Source organism: Branchiostoma lanceolatum, chromosome 3 (assembly GCF_035083965.1).
Source record: "Branchiostoma lanceolatum isolate klBraLanc5 chromosome 3, klBraLanc5.hap2, whole genome shotgun sequence".
NCBI lineage: Eukaryota > Metazoa > Chordata > Leptocardii > Amphioxiformes > Branchiostomatidae > Branchiostoma > Branchiostoma lanceolatum.
Genome location: NC_089724.1, coordinates 23887307 through 23908108, shown reverse-complemented (window position 1 = coordinate 23908108; position 20802 = coordinate 23887307). Strand labels below are relative to the sequence as shown.

The 20802-nt window shown below is 40.9% G+C and overlaps 2 protein-coding genes across 11 annotated transcripts in view; one reads left to right on the top strand and one right to left on the bottom strand.

Moving 5' to 3' along the window:
• Positions 1 to 40: 40 nt before the first annotated feature.
• LOC136431143 (uncharacterized) lies at positions 41 to 5426 on the bottom strand. 3 transcript variants are annotated; one of them, XM_066422410.1, is made up of 7 exons: positions 5359 to 5426; positions 4974 to 5111; positions 3341 to 3373; positions 2886 to 2939; positions 2459 to 2538; positions 1115 to 1301; positions 41 to 424 (listed from the first exon to the last, which is right to left on the bottom strand). In XM_066422410.1, exons 2-7 carry the CDS (start codon positions 5065 to 5067, stop codon positions 375 to 377), a joined length of 498 nt encoding a protein of 165 aa, XP_066278507.1. In that variant the 5' UTR covers positions 5068 to 5111; positions 5359 to 5426; the 3' UTR covers positions 41 to 374. The 3 variants fall into 3 exon arrangements, with proteins under 3 accessions (XP_066278507.1, XP_066278508.1, XP_066278506.1); XM_066422411.1 differs by having other exon boundaries at positions 4974 to 5083; positions 5359 to 5425; XM_066422409.1 differs by lacking the exon at positions 5359 to 5426 and having other exon boundaries at positions 4974 to 5331.
• A 247-nt stretch (positions 5427 to 5673) lies between these two features.
• The window catches only part of LOC136431141 (metal transporter CNNM4-like), a 46166-nt gene continuing 31037 nt past the window's right edge, over positions 5674 to 20802 (top strand). For 3 of the 8 annotated variants that reach the window (XM_066422401.1, XM_066422402.1, XM_066422403.1), the window contains exons 1-2: positions 5675 to 7015; positions 15707 to 15850. In XM_066422401.1, coding sequence (XP_066278498.1) covers positions 5695 to 7015; positions 15707 to 15850 — 1465 coding nt within the window. In that variant the 5' untranslated portion in view covers positions 5675 to 5694. Of the gene's footprint in view, positions 7016 to 15706; positions 15851 to 20802 lie in introns of all 8 variants that reach the window. The other 5 variants (XM_066422400.1, XM_066422399.1, XM_066422404.1 and 2 more) reach the window with 3 other exon arrangements.

The following is a 20802-nucleotide window of genomic DNA, read 5'->3' as shown; positions in this document are numbered from 1 at the left end:
CATATTCAAGATTAATTTACAATAACAACAAAACAATGCATTCTACTGCTTAGAAGAATGTAATAATGACAGGAAGACACCTTTTCTTTTGAAATTTTAGAAATCATTCACATACTACGGTTACTGTATAAGAAATACTGTGCATACATTTTAAAGTAACTGGCTCATGATACCTGTCGTATCAAAGATTAAGCTAACAGGGATCAAGATTTATTTGTGTCTCAAAATGATGTCAAATTCCTTCGTTTTACCATGATTATTTTCCAAGTTAGCAAAATTAACAGGCACTTAGCCTTAGATAATTATGTGCCTTGTCTGGGAATGTGAAACCCAGCAAGGTTTTTTTCCTGGTTGGTGGCATATCGTCTGTTCGTCTACGTCGGCTTGGGACATCCAGCCATCGTAGTCTCAGTGTATTTCATATCTGCAAGAAAGGATGTGGCAGGAATTTTACAGCCTGTGGTGGGTTCAGATATTCTAAATGGACACATACATGTAAAGGGACATGCCATTTCTGGGGAAGCAAGGTACAGTCAAACTCATACAAGTGACCACTTGGCCAATATGACCACTTTTTGGTAGTTCTTAATACTAGATAATTTTCCCCATTGACTGAATTGAAGAACTGTGGATATAGTGACCACCTGTCCACCTCTGAGTGGTCTTCCCTGGCAGTTCTAGTCTTTAATGCATTCAAAGTCATTGACTCTTAGTACGTCATCCCTCATAAGAATGTCCAAGACACATCAGAGCTATTATACTGAAACTAAAATCTACATATTGTACATACATGTTTAATGTCAGGGTAGAGATTGAGATCTGGAAGAACTGCCAATTTTTTGGGTAGGGATCATGGTCGGAGTCTTAGTTGACAAAGATGGCTAACAAGACGCCAATGAATCTGATTCAATATTCTGATTATCTTTTAAGCGAATAGCCACATGCACAAAAATTTACTCCAATCGGGGTTTTCTAGAATCAACAAATGAATGTACTGGCTGAGATTATGATGGCAATGAATCTGTGTCGACAGAGACTCAGATCGTGATCTGAGACTATAGGCAGGATCAGCAATTCTGACAGATCTCAATCCTGACATATATTAATTACTCACTCAGGCCCTTCACAAATCCCACCAGGTTCTTGTAGTTCTGTCCGTCGTCGCAGTACGCTCCGGCGATCTGAGAGATGGAGAAGGCATCCAGCGTTGCGCCCAGAGGGTGGATGGAGGGCTTCATGTCATCCTTCAGGACAAAGTTCAGGGTGTCGTTGTAGTGGTGCACCAAAGTCATGTGCACACCCTATGGGGGAAAAGTTTACAGTTGATGAAACTGACTTTAAAGGGGACAATGATACCACATACTGGGGAGTTTCAGGTGTCAAACCTCTGCATGTAAAAGCATCCAACAGAGCTGTGTACCTAAACAAATCTTAGGTACAGGCACAGGTACATGGGTTTAGGTACAGGTCCGGACCTGAACCTGTACCTGAACTACTTGTTCAGAAAATTGTAGATTTCCAATAAGGACAAAAGCATGTTTGAACTGGCAACAACATAATATTCAAATGTGCTAGGTATCATCTAGCCTTGCAAATGTGTTTTATGTGCTGGAGTACTAGTATAGATGTGGGTTTCATATTAATTCTATCTGTCAAAGTGGCCATCCCCTGAGTCAGGCTTGATCGACCTGATTAGTACTGTCCAATACTGGTCCACCAGGGTTCAGGTATTTTCACCTAATTGATTGTATCCGGTACTGTACCAGTACAGTGTACCTTACACAGCTCTATCCAACACACTTTTCAAAAAGAGTATTATGGGTGGCACAGTGTGCTGGCTTGACATGGCTGTCTCCAGCATTTCTTGTATGTGTTGTTTGATTGTCATCAGTCATGCAAATAAGGTTTTGATTGACATTATTTATGTTCATTGATCATGTCCCAGGGGTTCATCTAAATCAGGAAAGAGGGGCGCCGCGCCCTCAGTTGTTTCAGCCCAGCACCCCCTTGTGGAATTCAGATTTTAGCTTAATATCCAGCATACAGCCTTCACTCAGCAATCAATTCTTCCATAAATACATAGAATTCTCTCCCTTGTCTATGTGTGCTCCCTCTTATTCAATTTTTCTAGAAAAAAAACTGATATCCTGTCACTCCACAGTGAGTACATGGAAAATAACTGCGAAAACACAGACATACAGACGAAACACAAAAACCTCCCTGTGAAGTAGTAGCCTCTTCCATTGACCCCATAACCTAGGATGTCTGTAAAATGACTAGTTCTACCACTTCCTGCCAGAAAGCCACTTTGACTTGCAGGTCGATCTGTACATCCAGTCTCCGGTTACACCATCTAAACCCATTACATTCTGCCACTGTACTGTATTCAAACAACTATGGACACACACCAACACAAACAAACAGACAAATTGAACATATAAACTTCTGTACAGAGTACCTGGAGGATGAAGGATGCAGAAACGTTGTAGGGCCTCAGATCATCACCTCCACTGAAGCGGTACCTGTGATCAGCACCACCTAGCAGTCCATGATGGAACAACAACTTTGTTCACGTGTACAACCATTCAACTGTAAACTACAGAACTCTGTTGATGAAGGTTAGACATCCAGGTAATAAGATACCCCAAAAATTGTTACTCAAGTAACTGGATCAAATTTTGCTACAGTCCCTAACCCGATCTACTTTGAATCGCCAATTGTCATAGGACAGATCCCAATTCCAATCTATCCTCGGAGAGATCTTGATTCCAATTTGTCCTAGGACAATTCATGATTGTCCCAAATCCCAATCTCTATATCATGCCTTTTTATTAAACCTTTCAGAAGCACAAATTAGCCTGAAGAATTCCAGCCTGAGTACTCACCATTCTTGAGGCTCATCATGATTGCGTTGTAGGCAGTTTCACTGGTCACTCCATCTAAAAAGTTAAAACATCATAATAAAATGTTTGAATGTCTAAAATAAAGGCATGCAAATCTGATGCACAGTAGATCTATTGTAACACTTGATGTAAAACTTGATATTTCAAATGCTTATACTTTCTCTGTGATATGCTTTCTCTTTTTGAAGTGACCTCACCACCACAGTAATACCATGAAATTCAGGACACTGAGAAAATCTCCTTTTCCCTGAGCCTCCTACCAGTTTGAAATAAAACCACTAGACTTTACAGTATTCCTCACTTCAATATCTGATGCTCTAAAACAAAGCTCTTCAACTAATATCATAAATCAACATACATAATTTCACATCAATTACCACCTCTTCCTTTCTCCATTGCAAAATGAAATACTCATTGCAAAAGCATAAGAGTCTTACCCAAGTGAAAGGACAGAGAGCAGCAGGCATTTCCTGGAGTTAAGATTAATAAGAAAGAAACATGATTATATCACAAGATGAGTCAACACACACACAAACAGTACTGAAAACATCATTAAACCTTCTTGGCCTCTTCATCAGTTATGATTAAGTCATAACATTGTAAAGTGTTGTTGAAATGAAATGTGACCATTATCCCTAAATAAGGACCTTGAGTATTAATTTCAGTGCTATTCTTGCAACGGTACAGCGATCTCGACTTTGCATGCGTTTTCAACCAAGCACTCAGAGTTACCCCTCTTCTTGATAAGTGTGTTGGGTGCTTTTACATGCAGTCAGGCTTGACGACATAAACTTCATTATAGACGGGGCTGCCGGCTTCATTTCCCCATCCAAAAGGATGATGCAACTCTTTTCCAGTTGTGCCAGACCCAGGGGGTATGCCTAAACACCTCACCCGACCTCATCCGACCTCACCCGACCTCATCCGAGTCTAAAATGCAGTGTATACGGGACAGGGACATTATTTGAAGCTCTGGATACATTGAATATGCAATTATGAATGCAAAACAAGCAGCAAACTCTAAGTATTTTCCAGTTTTTATAAGTAAAGGGAGGTCAAGACGGCCGGCGCTATTGACTACACACTACATGCGTGTATTCGAGGCTGAAAAACACTTTGTGTACAGTTACTGTGTACAGTTACTGTGTACAGTTATTGTATACAGTTATTACGAGTAGATTGTGATGAAAGGGTAATTAGTACCCACCGTTTTAACGTCCTGTCGGACAGAAATAAATAAAAAAGATATGAAGAACTTCCCCATGTATATCCCAACAGTGGAATGATCCAATATGGCGGCCAGAAATCTTCTATCTTGAAAACGAGCGGAGTAACTTATAAAACTGGTAGATACTTAGAGTTTGCTGCTTGTTTTGCATTCATAATTGCATATTCAACGTATCCAGAACGTCAAATAATGTCCCTGTCCCGTATACACTGCATTTTAGACTCGGATGAGGTCGGGTGAGGTCGGATGAGGTCGGGTGAGGTGTTTAGGCATACCGCCAGACCCAGGTGCAAACCCAGGCCGCTGGCTCCACAGAATTTGAAACAAGTGTGCAACACCCAGACAAGACAATTGCGTTGTTGTGGCGCAGTGGCACTCGGGTGTTTGGCCCAGAACCGAGAGGTCCTGGGTTCCAATCTGGAGTCCCCTGATTTGTCCTGTTGACGATGTGCCCTTGGGAAAGGTACTTAACACGATTTTCCTCCCTTCACTCAGGTGTAAATGGGTACCTAGCTTCGGTTAGGGATGTCCCTCGGATGGGACCTAAAATGGAGGCCCTGTGTTTGAGGAGAGCCACACCTCGACCACGTAAAAGAACCCACTGCACTTATCAAAAACAGTAGTGGTCCGTCCTGATGTGAGTGGATCATATAGAATCTGTCCGGATATGCAGCTATAAATGTGCTTTTCAGTACTTGAAACCTGGTATGTAACGTTACGACTTGATCATTATAAACAACAATTGCAATCCAAGCATCTAAACCCCCATCATCCAGCACCTCTAATAATCTAATTAGCCTGACATCCGTCAATCATCCTTTATAAAATAGTGCCAATGTTACCACATGTGCCACAGTCCTTCCTATCACAGTCAGGGGGCTGGCACCCCCACACCACCGCCAGTGTCACACACAGGAGAACGACAGCCTTCTTCATGTTGGAGCTCCACACACTACAAAATGTCGAGAAGACTCTGATCTCTGTGCGGATCACATGCATGTAATGTGAGCACTTTAAACCGACACGCCTCCTGATGTTGTTGTTTACTTTAAAAGTTCAGTGGGTTCAACGTCCGGGGTGTCACCTAAACAGGTAAACACCGACAAACTGCACAAGCTTTTCGTTTTGAAGTCAAGGAACACCAGGTGCCTAGAAACACCAAACGTCGTATTCCCAAGGACGAAAATCTTGTTTATCCACCTAAAATTCCAAAAATATTCTTCTTACCCTTCCAAAAGTTCCCGCGGTTGCGAAACCTCTGCGGGGTAAAAAAAAAAAGACCAAGTTATATTGACGAGGAATATCTTATTCTTCAGTGGGGTGAAACTATATCATTTTATGACATATTTATTTTTACTCTGCCCATAGTATTACTCATAAAAATATATATCAACAACTTATATGCTATCCTGCTGATTTTCAAACATATTACTCTCAGAAAGAGACTTCAAATTCTATTCGATGGTTTAAGATTTTCATACATCTCCCTAAAGTATAAAATGTTGGACTATTCCTACCCAGCGTACCGTGCGTGAAGGTCACGTGGGTCTATGTTTTTCAAAGATGGTGGAAAGCACAGGCGGGCTTCGGCCTACGTTCCTGTTTATTCTCCTTTTCTGCGTCCAGACTGCGGTTTTCGCTCAGCCAGAGGTCATCGGCCTGGCCCCCGTCGACCCCACGGCCACCACGGTCGACGGCAGGGCCCAGGTGGTGGCGGAACTCTCCACGAAGCTGCGAGTTTTCGGGTCGAACCTGACGCGCTCAACTTGGCTGTCCTTCGCCAAGAGACCCGACGTGAAGGGAGCACCGTGCAACGACTGGCGGAAATCGGAGCCCTTCCCCCTCCTTCCCGAGGACTTCTCCGACACCGTGGGTCTCGTCAGCGTCACGGTTAAGCTGCTCGAGCAAGGTGAAGTGTACTTCTTATGCGTCAAGTCCGAAGAGTTAGAGCCTTGGTTCTACCAGGGGAACGCGACGTCCCTTCAGCTGACCACTAAAGAGGAAGAAGTGGAGTCGACCCTCCTCCCTCTGTGGTTACAGGTAATCTTCATCATCATTCTACTGACACTGTCCGGCCTGTTCAGCGGCCTGAACCTCGGCCTCATGGCACTGGACCCCACGGAGTTAAAGATCGTGGCAAACGTCGGGAGCGAAAAAGAGCGGGAATACGCGCGAAAGATAGCCCCCTTGAGAGTTCATGGCAACTTGTTACTGTGTACCTTGCTCCTGGGAAACGTGTTGGTAAACAACACGTTGACTATTTTGCTTGATGACCTCTCATCTGGGCTTATAGCTGTTATAGGTGCGACCGCGGGGATTGTCATATTCGGCGAGATCGTGCCCCAGTCCGTGTGCTCCCGCCACGGCCTGGCCGTCGGCGCCAGAACTATATGGATCACCAAGTTCTTCATGTTCCTGACGTTGCCGGTGGCGTACCCCATCAGCAAGCTTCTGGACTGGATTCTGGGGCAGGAAATCGGCACGGTCTACAGCCGAGAGAAACTCCTCGAGCTGATGAAGATGCAACACCAGTTCCAGGAGATCGAGAAACACGAAATCAACATCATCTCGGGTGCACTGGAGCTGCGCCAGAAAACGGTGACGGACATTATGACGCCGTCGGAACAGTGCTTCATGCTGGACATGGAGGCCATCCTAGACTTCGACACGATGTCGATGATCATGAAGCAGGGCTTCACGCGGATCCCGGTGTACGAGGGAGAGCGTGACAACATTACGGCCCTGCTGTTCGTGAAAGACCTGGCGTTCGTGGACCCGGACGACTGCACGCCGCTGAAGACCATCATCAAGTTCTACAACCACCAGCTAACGTGGACGTTTGCGGACACCACGCTAGATGTGATGTTGGAGGAGTTTCGGAAAGGTAATATCTCAATTTCACATGCACTTCACTATATTTATCTGTATAGCCAGTTTAACGGCCCTTCGGCGTGACACACCAGCTTCTGTATCTGTATAGCCGGTATAACCACCCTTCAGCGTAACACACCAGCTTCTTTATCCAAATAGCCGATATAACCGCCCCTTGGCCAAACAAACAAGCTCCACAGGCAAGCAATTCAACGGCAGCAGGTTATATTACAGTAATACACCTAGCAACCTGGCACACTTTTAAACTTTAACACACCTAGCTGCAAATGTTCTTTGAAAGCTATCCAGCGAAGATACCCCTAGAAAGCAAGCCGTGTAAAGTTCTCTTGTTTTCATAGCCTAACGAAAACTCACTGGCAGCAGAACATACCGGTAACAGACAAAACGGCTGACAACTCTAGTACTAGTAGTGGTGGGAATTGCTCATATTTCAAGACGTCACAACAAAGACACATTTATACGCTGTGAATATGGCTGTGCAGTGTAAAAAGGTAGATCCAACTTATGATCAGATGTATGACCATAAACAGCGACTTTGTTTTGATTTGATTTTCAACAGTTAGATTATAGATATTATGATATGTACCTTAAGATGACGATTCTACAATACGTACCTTTAATGACCTTCCCATGGATGGGCTTGATCACATCATCTCTGTTCTACACTACATGGAGGTTTGTCTGACCTTAATGCAGTGATGATGACAATGGTTCATCTACCTCCCTACGAGCTGGAGACCTTAATTATATGTAGATGGTTACAATTTACAATAGATGAACGTAGGGCTGGAAATTCATTTTTGGGACTGATGTAGCTAATCTAGAAATTAAGGTGCTCATATGTTGGGTGTACATCATAAAACAAAGTACAACAATGTCAGCAAAATTAGAAGAGATAAGAAAGAGCACTCTTGACCAGAGTTGCAGGCAGAATCTGGAAGTTGGTGTGAGGTTCTCAGTCAGCTGTTCTCAGTGTCAGTATGCACAGTGCCAAAACCGCCTCAAGCTTTGAAAGTTTATGATCAATCTAAATTGTCTATTAAAGCTTATTGGACAAGACAGTGAAAAACAAAGATTTTATTATTTTCTTCCAACACTTTAAGTGCTTTAACTATCTTTGTTCATATGCTCATATTTCCCCAAACCATTCATCAGTGGAATGCCCTGCCTGGCACGGTTGTGACGGCTCCCACCGTTGAGTTGTTCTGTGCCAGGCTGGAGGCCAGCCCGCCCTAGCCCGGGACCTCAACTCCACCCCCCTCCCCCCACTTGGCCCCTGATGGGGTTATTTGGGGATATCACTGATGTAGATGTAGGTGTAATGTCTTGCAGTTGACTGGCAGGGTAAGGAGGGGGGTTGATATATATGTCTGACAATGATTGACATGCTAGTGGTATGGGCCTGGATACTAAAGTATTTGGTCTGTCAGCGAATCCATCTGTAACCCTCCGTACTTAGTTGCCTGTGTGATTTCAAGTCAAGCAGTACACAACCAGTACTAGTGCTATCTGACAATATACATTTAGACTTACTGTATCACTTGAATGATTGTAAGGACAAACTTGAGCTTTGATGAATGACTAGAGTAGATAAATATTTAAGTTATTTATTCTCCCAATATTCCAGATATGTCCTTTTGCATAGCACTCACTTACAGGGCTCCAAACAACCTAACCGCAACCTGCAAAAAACTTTTCTAGATTGCACATTTTAGGTTCGCATTCATGATGGTCAATCCAAAAGCTTATAGAGTAACATACTGCAACTAAAATGCCCCTGCAGTTCCGAAGGGAGCTGCTAGTATACCCCAAACTTGTGTCACTTCTTCCCATGCATAAGAGCTATCTACCACCCAAATCATGACCATATTTTGTCAAGAACAGGAGATATCAAAACTGGAAGTTCTCTGGTAGGATCATTGAAAACTACCAGGGGGCCCAAAATCTAATATTTTCTTCTATAGGACAAGATGTAACCTTGTACCAAATATAGCTTCTTGAGTTATGAACTGAGTATGCTGTTTAAGCGCATACAAACGCTACCAAAAACATTTATAACCTTCTTTCTGAAGGTAATATGTACTTGTACTACTGTATGACAGTGTATGTGTGCCAACACATGTAGTACACTATTATTGTGTAAGGCAGATTGGGTGTTTGCAAAAAGGCTTTTCCAAATTACAAGTACATGTAGATCTTCTGACAACTTACAACACTCACTCACTCTCACTCTCTCCCATAAAAACTTACAACACTGCTGGGTAAAAGAAACAAGAGTATTTTGAGCCCTGCGTTGTCAATATGTCCTTGACGTCACATCAAGCATATTCAGTGGGTGGCGGGATTAATTTACGACCAAACCTGTCAGCTACACCTCCTCATATTACAAATGTCATTCTGTAATTAGATGGACGCTTCTACAACCTGGCGGGGTTAAAGTACTTAGACAAGTCCATTGACACCATTGCCTAGGGCGACTACCTGATCGGCACTTTCACTTGGCTGCCGATTAGGTAAGTGCATGGCCAAACGAAGTCGAACCGGCCAAATGGGGCCTAGTGCAATATTTTCATTGGTGCGATTTTTTCCATGGGTGGGATTTTTCCACAATGTCGATCCACTACGTAGATGAAGGTTACACATCCAGGTAATAAGATACGCCAAATACAAAGTAGCAATCAGGCAAGCAACTAGATATGATTTTGGAAGAAGTAGATGCTACATGTACTTAAAACGTCTGACAGTTTCTAGAATCAAGTCCAGTTGCTATTTAGTTAATCCACTAGCCTGACTAGATTGCACTACCTTGGCGGTTCGCCCAGCTGACTAGCCCTAGAAGCTTGTCAGGCGCCCTTACAAGCTAGCCCACAAAGTTGAAATATTATATGCTTACAGTGAGTAAGATCATGCTGCTTGTCATGTTACATGACATAGATGATCCACACAAAGTGTTAACTTACGAAGCTGGAAGAGTCCTACTCCTAGTTGCTCTTGTACTTAAGTAGTTAAAACATTGTTTCATCCTTTGAAGTGCTTTCTTTACTGAAAAAGATTTTGTTGCTACAAGTAAAAATATATCAGAAAACGTCAATCAAATTTCGACCAGTGAAAAGTTGATTCAGGCCAGTAGATTTACATGTAGGGCAAGTGAATTTTTCACAACTTGTCCACCCCAGGCTGGACATATGTACTATAATGTAGTCTGTGTACCTTCTCAATGTAAGGAAAAGAAATGTCTATCTAGATTTGAGTACCCTTATAATTTATAATATGTTATTTCCAACTCTGGGACCAACATATGATGCCTGTGTAGAATTGTGCAAGTCAATCTAGATATATGGAACTATTGGAAGGAAGGCTATTATGGTTACTGCATGTTGTATGAAATAGATTCACTTCCATACATGTAATTGCAGTATGGAGAGAAGTTAATATGATTGTGGGCTGGAAAATGTTGTCATTTTTAGGTGTATTATTTCATAGAGCAATCAGCAAATTATGATGAAAGAATGTTAATCTGTGGTGTGCTGACACACATCATGGTGTCTGTCCTTGGTGCTGAATAGAGGTCACTTTGTTATTCATTTGAGAAAAATAATTAAGTGATAAAAATGCCTAAGGGTAACAGCAACAGCAAGTAGTGGTGATACAAGGTTTTTGCTTACGTCACTACAAGACTGGAAAATAGCCTCCATGCAAGGTTACTGTGATAATAATGGATATGATATTGTCTACGTTGATAATAATGGATATGATATTGTCTACGTTGATAATAATGGATAAGAAGAGCAGTGTAAAAGTTAAGCATATGTTCTATCAAGTCCTATATTGAATGTTAGAAGTGTACAGAAATGAACATTCTTCCATCAATGCCATTGTATCTTTGAAGCTTGTGTATGCCAAACATGCAAATAAGTGCCTAATTTGCATAATTAATAAATATGAAAATGCCTTGGCGTTTTTGTGGTAAATGATGGAAATTTCATATTTGTGGCATGTGTAAGTTGGTTGAAAGTGATCACCAAGAAAAAAAATTATGTAAATGTGGAAGCCATTTGCATAAGACTTACAAAAGTAATAATTTTGTGGAGGTACATTGTATGAAGTTGCCAAACTCTACTTTGTTATTAAAACAATTTTCTATGTGAAATTCTCCGGTAAAGTTTATTAAATGAATGAGGTTTATCCCTTCAAGTTCAACATGTATCAACCTCACATTTGAGCTGCTGTTTCCAATTAGTTGGTAACTAGGAGACCCCAGTTCAAGTCCCTGGGTCAGGACATCTCGGTTGGTGCTGCATTATTTTTCGGGAGGGATGTAAAATGGGGACCTGTGTTCAAGGGGTGCCTCGAGCACATTAAAGGGGAAAGGCTAGCAACCCCTCCCTGTAAAATCATACCATGCTACTGAAACAGCAAGGAAACTTGCCCTATTTGCCGCTAGGCACTTCAAAATTCTAAACGGACAAATCATTGATTCGAATGTGCCAGAAGAAGACTAACCCATACCAAGAGTACACTACACTATCTGCAGCAGCTTTCTGTCATGACAGATGAGACATGTAGTAGGACGCGTCAGCGTTCGCCTAACAGGTGTGTTTGACGTCAACGGTATTGATCTGCGGAGAACGTGCCAAGAGCAGTTTTCTCCATTGCACATCAAGAGAAAATGGCCATTTCATTAACCACTGTTGGCAATGTCATAAAGGACCTCTCTTGGTCAAACTGTGTGCCAACCTGTCAGTGGCAGCAGTTACAGAGTGTGGAAATGATTTTGTTTTTCCTCAGTGTTGTTCTACATGTATAGCTACCAACAGCCGCATTTGACACTTCATGATCATGATTGTACTTTTGCTTTAGTTCGGGACAATGAAGTTCCTTTGCAGTCTGAAGTCTTGTTTTGTTTCTTTCATGATTTTGATATCCTAATGGCTAGCGAAAGTTTAGTTAATGTAGCTAGATACTGATAGTACAAGGGACGCTAAAAGAATATAAAATCTCTCAAAATTGGACAGCGAGGGGGCACATTTTGGGTTTCAATTCGAGGCCACCCACCCACAAAATAACTGTCGAGTGGAAGGACATTCCTTCAGCTACAAGACCAGCTGTTTCTTCCCCCTCTCAAATTTTGGCAAGTTTCATGGAAAAAGTCTTATTTTCATGTCAAAAATAACTAGCAAAACGGAGCATATTTGCAAATATTATATATATATAGCATTTGGACCCTGGAAACGCTCTCGTCACGATTTTGCTGTGCATTACCAAGGACCTCGGTTGTGAAAGAACTGGTGTGTGCACCGTTAACACATTGTACAATACATGCACTTAAAACTTAAAGGTATCAAGAGATACATGTACATTATTGTGAGGTTATTTCTTTTCACTTTGTGATCCAGCTAGCCAGTGCATTAACCCAAATTCCATTTGGTCGCCTTTTACGCTAAAAGCTGCTGTGTATTGAAGTTGACTGCACAGATCCTAGGTTCAGTGGAAAGCCTTTGATGCATTACCCGTTTGTCCCTAAATGACCTCTCCTAGCTATAGACTCCTATTATTAGTTCTAAACTCCATATCACTATTGGGTAGAACAGTGCAAATACATTTGCCTTACAGCAGGCTTATCTACACACTAGAGTTGTAACTTGTATGGTTACAGTCAGTATGAGGCAAAGGGGGTGTTTCTTTTCTGAAAAAATGGGTATTGTATAGAATATATAGGCGGGATAGTGTTCGATGTGGGTGTTCTGGTCAAGTCTATATTTTATGTTATATCATACAGCCGGGCCACGATAACCTTCGATACGGGTCTTCAGACCGGGATTTCCTAGTCTGATTGGAACAATTCAAATTCGATTCGAGTGTACCGGGTGCACCACTGCCGAAAATTGAATAATGGATTTGGACGTTGGAATCGTTGTGGCTACAATTTTTCTGATTGAGGACACAAAACTCTCAAATTTTGGAGCATTTCACATTAAAATATGTGTTTTTTTGTGTGTGTAATTGACAATATGCTAAATTAAGAATAGGAAAGATAACTATGCCAAATTAAGCAGTAACCTTTTTTATTGGAAAACAAGAGTTCTACGACCTCATACCTTCGCGAAATGATTTTGACCTTTATGACTGACGTATTAGGAGTGTTTTTCATCAATCAAAAATCATACCAGTTGATCCTCCTCACCCAAATAACATAAGTTGTCCAAACCTCCTTGTTATGATTATGAGCTTAACAAAGAAGGTTATGCTAACATTTTTCATCAATAATGCAAATAAGCTCCTTATTAGCATAATTTGATTCAATGGTGTTCACATTCACACAACTTCTAAATGCAACAAGTATGAAATTGCCGTTATTTACTAGTATGGAATGATAGTAGTTTCTCATGAATTATGCAAATTAGGCCTACATTTGCATAATTTCTATCTATTGACATTCCTCTCTTCCTCAGTTACAAATGTCACATATTTGAATAGTCATATCATGGAACACAGCAGGTTTTTAAAATTGCCTCATTAATTATAATCTGATTTGCATAATTATCATCCAATCATACAAAGCATCACATAAGCTATCTACATACCAAAAATCATGACCATCCATCAAGCCCATCTCGAGTTATATTATTTTCTCATTAATTATGTAAATGAGGTTCTCATTTGCATAGCTGATATCTATTAATATTTCTCTCTTCCTCAGTTACATATGTCACATGTTTGCGAGTCCTATCATGGAAATTGATGAATGTATAAACTTTCCTCATTAATTATGCAAATTAGTTACTGATTTGCATAATAAGTATCCAATCATGTACATCATCGCTCAAGCTATGTACATGCAAAAAATCATGACCTTCCATCAAGCCCTTCTTGAGTTATTCCCTTTCAAAGTCTGAAGCAAAACCTACCCCTGCAGTTCCAAAAAAGTTGCTAGGGGGCCCAAACCTATACCACTTACTCTCTGCCCAACGAGCTATCTACCACTCAAAAATCAGTTCCATAGCATGTCCACAACACGAGATATCATAACATGAAGTTCCGCTGCAGTACCGTAACAAGCCGATAGGGGGCCCAAAATCTAATCATTTTCAGGTTTCATCGAGACCTACCAACGTACCAAATACCAAGACAATCCTTCCAAGAATTCTCGACTTATCGTGTTCACTAACAGACACACAGACATGCTCGGTATTCCCATGCTGTGGCACTGCATTAATGACTGTTCTTACTCATATAAGGCCGTGTATATCCAACTTTGGTCAAAATTTGTATGTTTCAGTCTTTTAATTGGTGTAAGGAGATATCTTTGTGGTTTGGTTTCACATGCTCCGAGTGGACTCTTCCAGGCTGGGAGTAGGTCAAAGTTGACGATTGTTTTCGTCTGTCAGCTGTTACGAGAGAACGAGCTGGTCAACTGTCTATTTTCTTTGCATGATTCTAAAGTAGACAGATGTGGCTTTCTGGTGCATAAGAATTTTGGGGGCTTGCAATTAAGGTGAATCCTTTTCTGAGCCCTTGTTTTAGTGCTTTAAAGCATTACTGCCTATATGGGCAAGCCTATCTCTTGTATCTGCCCTACAGCTGGCTGATAGCCAATTTGTCCCTGGCAGCTGCAGTACATGTAACTGACGTTTCCTGCCTGCCTCATGACCCCTCATGACCCCTCATGACCAACTTTGCCCCCCATCTACCGGTATCAATATCCCAAAGTTCAAAGTTCCCTGAAACAATGCAGCCCACACGTCGCAACCAGAACGCATAGTAAAGCATACAATTGAACACATTTTTACACTTTTCTCGTTAATTATGCAAAACACTTCGCCCAAAATCTAATCATCTTGAGATTTGCCACATACACACCGACACACCAACTACGACAACAAACCATCCAGGCGTTCTCGACTTATTCTGTTCACTAACAGACACACAGACAAGCACCATCGAATAACCTTCTCGACGAAACCATTCGTCGCGAAGGTAATGAGTGAGTAGGTCATGCAGATCAATACTTGCATTGAAATCACGCTGCATTTCAAAGTTAATCTATTGTTACAAGAAATACTAGCACCATATGGGCAAAATATGTTGGTTGTTATGTCCCCCTAAGATAGCTTTTATCAAGAGGAGATATACAGAAAGTTGCAACATGTACTAAATGTATTCAACTGATGCTATTTTGCACAGGAAACTTATGGTATTGTCAGTAGCCTTAATTTGTGTAATATGTAAATAGGGGTGGCGCGCGCCAGCCGAAACCCTTTACCAGGTCGTAAAGCACGCGAAAATTGGCCATATTCCCAGCGTAAAACTTCTTAGACAAAAATGGGAAAAATGCAAAAAAAGAACAAAGCAATGACTATGAGCAAAACTTCACCCTAACCAACAGAACCTATAGAATTAGAAACTGCAGTGTGGAAATAACATGCACGCACACACATACACGCATGCAAACATCCACTTACAGACATGCACTCACACATACGACGACACTCACACACAAACACACGCACATACTCAAACACGCATACAAACATATGCAGACAAACAATATACACACAGAAAACCACACACAAACACACACACAAACAAGCCAAAACCTATACATCAGTCCCTTTTGCATGAAGTAAAAATGAAAGAAATGCTTTAGGTTGTGCACAGATTAAACCGTTGTGATTTTCTGCAGGTCACTCGCACATGGCGTTTGTTCAGCGCGTGAACAGTGAGGGGGAAGGTGACCCGTTCTACGAGATGATCGGAGTGGTCACGCTGGAAGACGTGATCGAAGAGATCATCAAGGCCGAGATCGTGGATGAAACCGACATCTACAGTGAGTATACGTGCATATACCAGTGAAAACTAACACGACTAAAGTTATCCTCTTTGGAACAAGAACAAACCTGCAGTTCAGAAACAAGATGCTAGGGGGTCCAAACTTTTGTCACTTCTTCCAGGGCACAAGAGCTACCTACCACCAAATAATCGTGACCATAGCTTGTCCGGAACACGAGGTATCAAAACCGAAATTCCTGCTTCAGTAGCAAGTTCAGTTTCCAAGAGGCCCATGATCCACATTGTCCTTTGTCTTCCCAAGACCTACCCACATTCCAAGTATCATTACATCCATACAAAGGTCTTTAACTTATGCTGACCATAAATGTCCGGAAGCAGTCAGTCAGAGAGACAGCCCCAAAACAATAACTCCATTTGTCAGGTAAAAAATTTTGGAGGTAAAATTACTAAAAAAACTTTCCACTGCAATCCAGGAAAAGGTAACAAAAAACATGTCTTAAGAAAGGTAGTTTTTCATGGTTTCTTATTTAAATCTGTCTATAAGCATGATTATAATTATTTCATAAATGACACATAGTGGTGCCATTGATCTGTCACTCCTGTTCTTCTAAATCACCTACATGTAAATTCCAAAATACCAACAAAAATGCTATAATCATCACGCATCGAAGGCTAGAAATGCAATTATAGGCAAAACCAGGAAGGAACTACTACATACTTAGACATCAGACACTATTATTATGTTCCTGACGATTTTTGCACATATATCAGCCATTGATAGATCTACCTTATGTTTGTTTTTTCTATGCAAGTCATATATGTCCTTGAAGACAGCCACTGCTCTTGACCTGACAAAGTAATAGATGTACATGTAGATAGAAGACATTACTGTATTGTTGTGATTGTATACCATCCATATTGTTCAGTCCTGCTATACAATAGAATTCCTTTTGAAGTTCTGCATATGGTTTTGTGCTCTGATGGATTGGCTGTAATAACCCAGGGCTGGAAATACATCTTTGGGAATGGCTGCACTGGTGCATCAAACCTGAACATTCTAGTGCACAGGAATATTTTTGGGACCACGACATAGATTAATATAGAATATCAGCAAAACATGATTACCATTACCAAATGAGAATTCAGAACCTGAATCTAAAATTCAATACATAAAATCAAAATTGCAAACATTGTCAAGTAATACATGTACAACTAAGATTTTCTTCAGTCTATACTTGAGTGTCAAGAATATGCAGTTACAGTGGTGCCTTTGCACAAGTTGTTCTACACATATATGTAGGTGCATTGGTCCACCCAAAGTTAACAATTCGTTACACAACTCCAATGTTGGGTGCACAAAAGTATTTCCAGCCCTGTTGAAACCTCATGCATTATTCATCTCAAGTCTGTCTTTCTGAGTGGAGCAGTTCGTCTGTAAACACTGCAGAATAATCACATCATTGTTCTGCACTGGTGCCATTGTTATGGTGCCTCTCGCTAAATCATTGTCGTTATTACCATGCATAATGAAGCCAAGTGACACTTCCAATGCACAATGCAGGATACTGTAATAAAATGGGAAATGTTTGCGGTGGTTTTATTTTTGCGGTTTTCGCGTTGACCTCTACATCGCGAACTTAAAACCACCACGAACATTTTCCCTTAAATGGCAGGCTGTAGAATGGGTGCAAAATATCAAATGACATGGACAAATTTTGTGGGATGCATACTTCATGAGAGAATGGGCTGTGCTTTTATTGGATGTTAACGTTTCAGACTATACTTTTGAAACTGCTATTTTTTTCTGCAGAATTTCTATACTTCAAGGATTTACATACATTTGTATGTCAGTTAGAATACTGTACAACTTGACCAAGGTTGATATAACCTTAGTCAAGTTGTGCAGTATTCTAACTGACATATGTAAATCCTTGAAGTATAGAGCCTCTGAGGTCTTTGTACAATGCCAAGGTTAAGTTAGAATGCAACGGTAATGACGTGGATGCTCGCTATGGTCAGTGGAAGTGCGTCAGTCGGTAGTAAGCTTCACCTAGAATGTGAAATATTACCGACTCGGCGACTCCTCTTGTAAGGCCTAGGGAAATGATGTTGTGTTTCTGGTTATGGACCTGAAAAAATCAGGGCCGGTATGTACATTGTAGGGTTTCTCTTGTTGTTTTAAATTTCAGGCAAAGTGACCCAACAAATACAATGTAAAACAGAATTATGATATGAAGTGTACAAGCACAAATATATCATTATACTGAAGAAGTGCAACGTTCATTACACCTTCTCACCTCATCTGTTAAATGGAGTGTGGAATACATTGAGCCTGTTTTGAATTTCATCACTCAGCTGATGTCAGATCAAAAATCTCCTGTCCGGAAACAGAAGAATTTTTTCCTAGGCCTAATGGACATTTTGTACTTTCCGCTTTCTTGTTCATGTGCATCACAATGAATCTCATTGTATATCAATCACATATGTATTCAGGAGGTTATGAAGAAGATTTTGTGATTAGTAATTTCTTGTATCATGGATGAGTTAGTTGTTTATGGGAGGTCAGCATAGGTCAAGTGTATAGCAAGCAGTCAAATTTGCTTCCTGTCATGTTGCATTACACTTGTACATAATTATCTCCATGAAAAAAGGCTTTTTCATGAGATACTGTTTTGCTTGCGTTTGGTGTCTGTGTGTATGTATGTGTCACCGGACGCTTAAAGTCGCCATAACTGTAGAACTTGTACATGGATTGAAATGATTTTTTGGTATGTGGGTGGGTGTTAGGTGGAGGAAGGTCAAGGTCGATTTTGGGCTTCCTGGCATGTGTGACTGGAACTGCAATGGCGTATTTGTTAAAATCTTAAATGTAGAAGAACTGAAGAGTGGATCGACAGATCGTCATGTTCTTTGGTACACAGGTAGGTTAGACCAAGTTGTACACACTTAAGTGCAAACTATGCAAATGAGACCGAATTTGCATAAGTTAGGAGGTAAATTGTTTGCATGTGTGTCGTCGGATGCTTAAAGTCAGCATAACTGTAGAACGTGTAGATGGATTGTAATGATATTTGGTATGTGGGTATGCGCTGGGAGGAGAATGGTCAAGGTCGATTTTGGGCCCCCTGGTTTGTGTCCCTGGAACTGCAATGGCCTATTTGTAAAAATGTTCTAAAGGGGTTTAACTGAAGAGAGGAACAATAGATTTTCATGTTATTTGGTACGCTGGTAGGTTGGACGGAGATGTACACACTGAAGTGCAAATCATGCGAAGTTATTGTGTTTGTGTGTGTGTGCGCGTGTGTGTATGTTTGTGTCACCGTGTTTGTATGTATGTGTCACCGGACGCTTAAAATCAGCATAACTGAAGAACGTGTGGATGGATTGAAATGATATTTGGTATGTGGGTAGGTGCTGGGAGGAGAAAGGTCAAGGTCGATTTTGGGGCCCCTGGTATGTGTCACTGGAACTGCAATGGCGTGTTTGTAAATATTTTCAAAGGAGAATAACTGAAGAAAGGAGCGACAGATTTTCATGTTATTTGATACGCAAGTGGTTTGGGCAGAGATGTACAAACTGAAGTGGTAATTATGCAAATTTGGACTGAATTTGCATAAGTAATGAGGAATATCTACTTCTCCATTGTGGGTATGGGCTTTGAGGTCACATCTGTTGAATCCATTGGTCTCTTATCTAGGGCGAGTATTCCCCAATTCCCAACAGCTGGTGGTTCCGCTGCCCAAAACCAAGTAGATGTAAGGGTGGTAACTCTACTAATGGTGTTGCAGAAAGTTATATGTACCTTTTGTTTTATAGTACGGATGTTATATTTAAAATTTAGGTACCTTTAGAACAGGTCAATACACCTGACAATATTTTATGCTAATGAGGACCTAATTCGCATAATTTATGCATAATCGTGTATTTCCCTAACCGTAAAAGCTGTGGCTGTCATATGTGAGATGTAGGTACCACTAGGAAAGGTGAATACACCTGGATATAAATTATGCTAATGAGGACCTCATTTGCATAATGTATGCTGAAACTTGTATTTCCCTTACCATAATAGCTGCAGATATCATATTTGAGATGTAGGTTCCTTCAGGAAAGGTTAACACACTTGTCCATGAATTATGCTAATGAGGACCTCATTTGCATATTTTATGCGTAAATGTGTATGTCTCCTACCGTAAAGGCTATGGATGTCATATTTGAGATGTTGGTACCATTAGGAAAGGTAAAAAAGCCTGGCCATAAATTATGCTAATGAGGGCATCATTTGCATAATTTAGGCATATCCCTTGCCGTAAAGGCTACGGATGTCATATTTCAGATGTAGGTAATTTTAGGAAAGGTGAACACACATGGCCATAAATTATGCTAATGAATATCATGTGCATAATTTATTCATAAATGTGTATTTTCCTTACCGTTAAAGCTACGGATGTCATATTTTAGATGTAGGTACTTTTAGGGAAGGTGAATACACCTGTCCATAAAATATGCTGATGCGGACCTCATTTGTATAATTTAGGTATAACCTTGTATTTCCCTTACTGTAAAGGCTACGGATTTCATATTTGACATGTAGGTACCTTTATGAAAGGTCAGAAAACCTGGCCATAAATTATGCTAATGAGGAGTTTTTGCATAATATGTGCATACCGTATTTCTTCTAATAAAGGACGCACTTTTTTGACATTTCAACCTTCAAGATGAGGCTTCAGGTCAAAGCCAAAGTCGGGGTGCGCACTTTATTTAGGTTTTCTCTCGAGAAAAGTCGCGACGTCAGTCAGGAAGTCACCGATTATTAACCCAGCAGGCTAGCCCCGTCACTTCGCCGACACGCAACGATAATTTATGCATGTCCTGTTCTTATTCATGTTCTTATGTTTACAAGATAACGATGCTACATCATACGTATATTTTTGAAAAGGTATTCTAGATATAAAAATAATTGATTTAGCGATATTAAATATCAAATTATGA

Bases quoted from the DNA above. Each gene is read 5' to 3' on its own strand.
- LOC136431143 (XM_066422409.1), bottom strand. From the start codon at position 5,130: ATGCATGTGATCCGCACAGAGATCAGAGTCTTCTCGACATTTTGTAGT. The intron at 3,374-4,973 runs GTAACATTGGCA...TCTTAACTCCAG, and splicing joins GAAGGACTGTGGCACATGTG to GAAATGCCTGCTGCTCTCTG. The intron at 2,539-2,885 runs GTGAGTACTCAG...ATGGACTGCTAG, and splicing joins CATGATGAGCCTCAAGAATG to GTGGTGCTGATCACAGGTAC.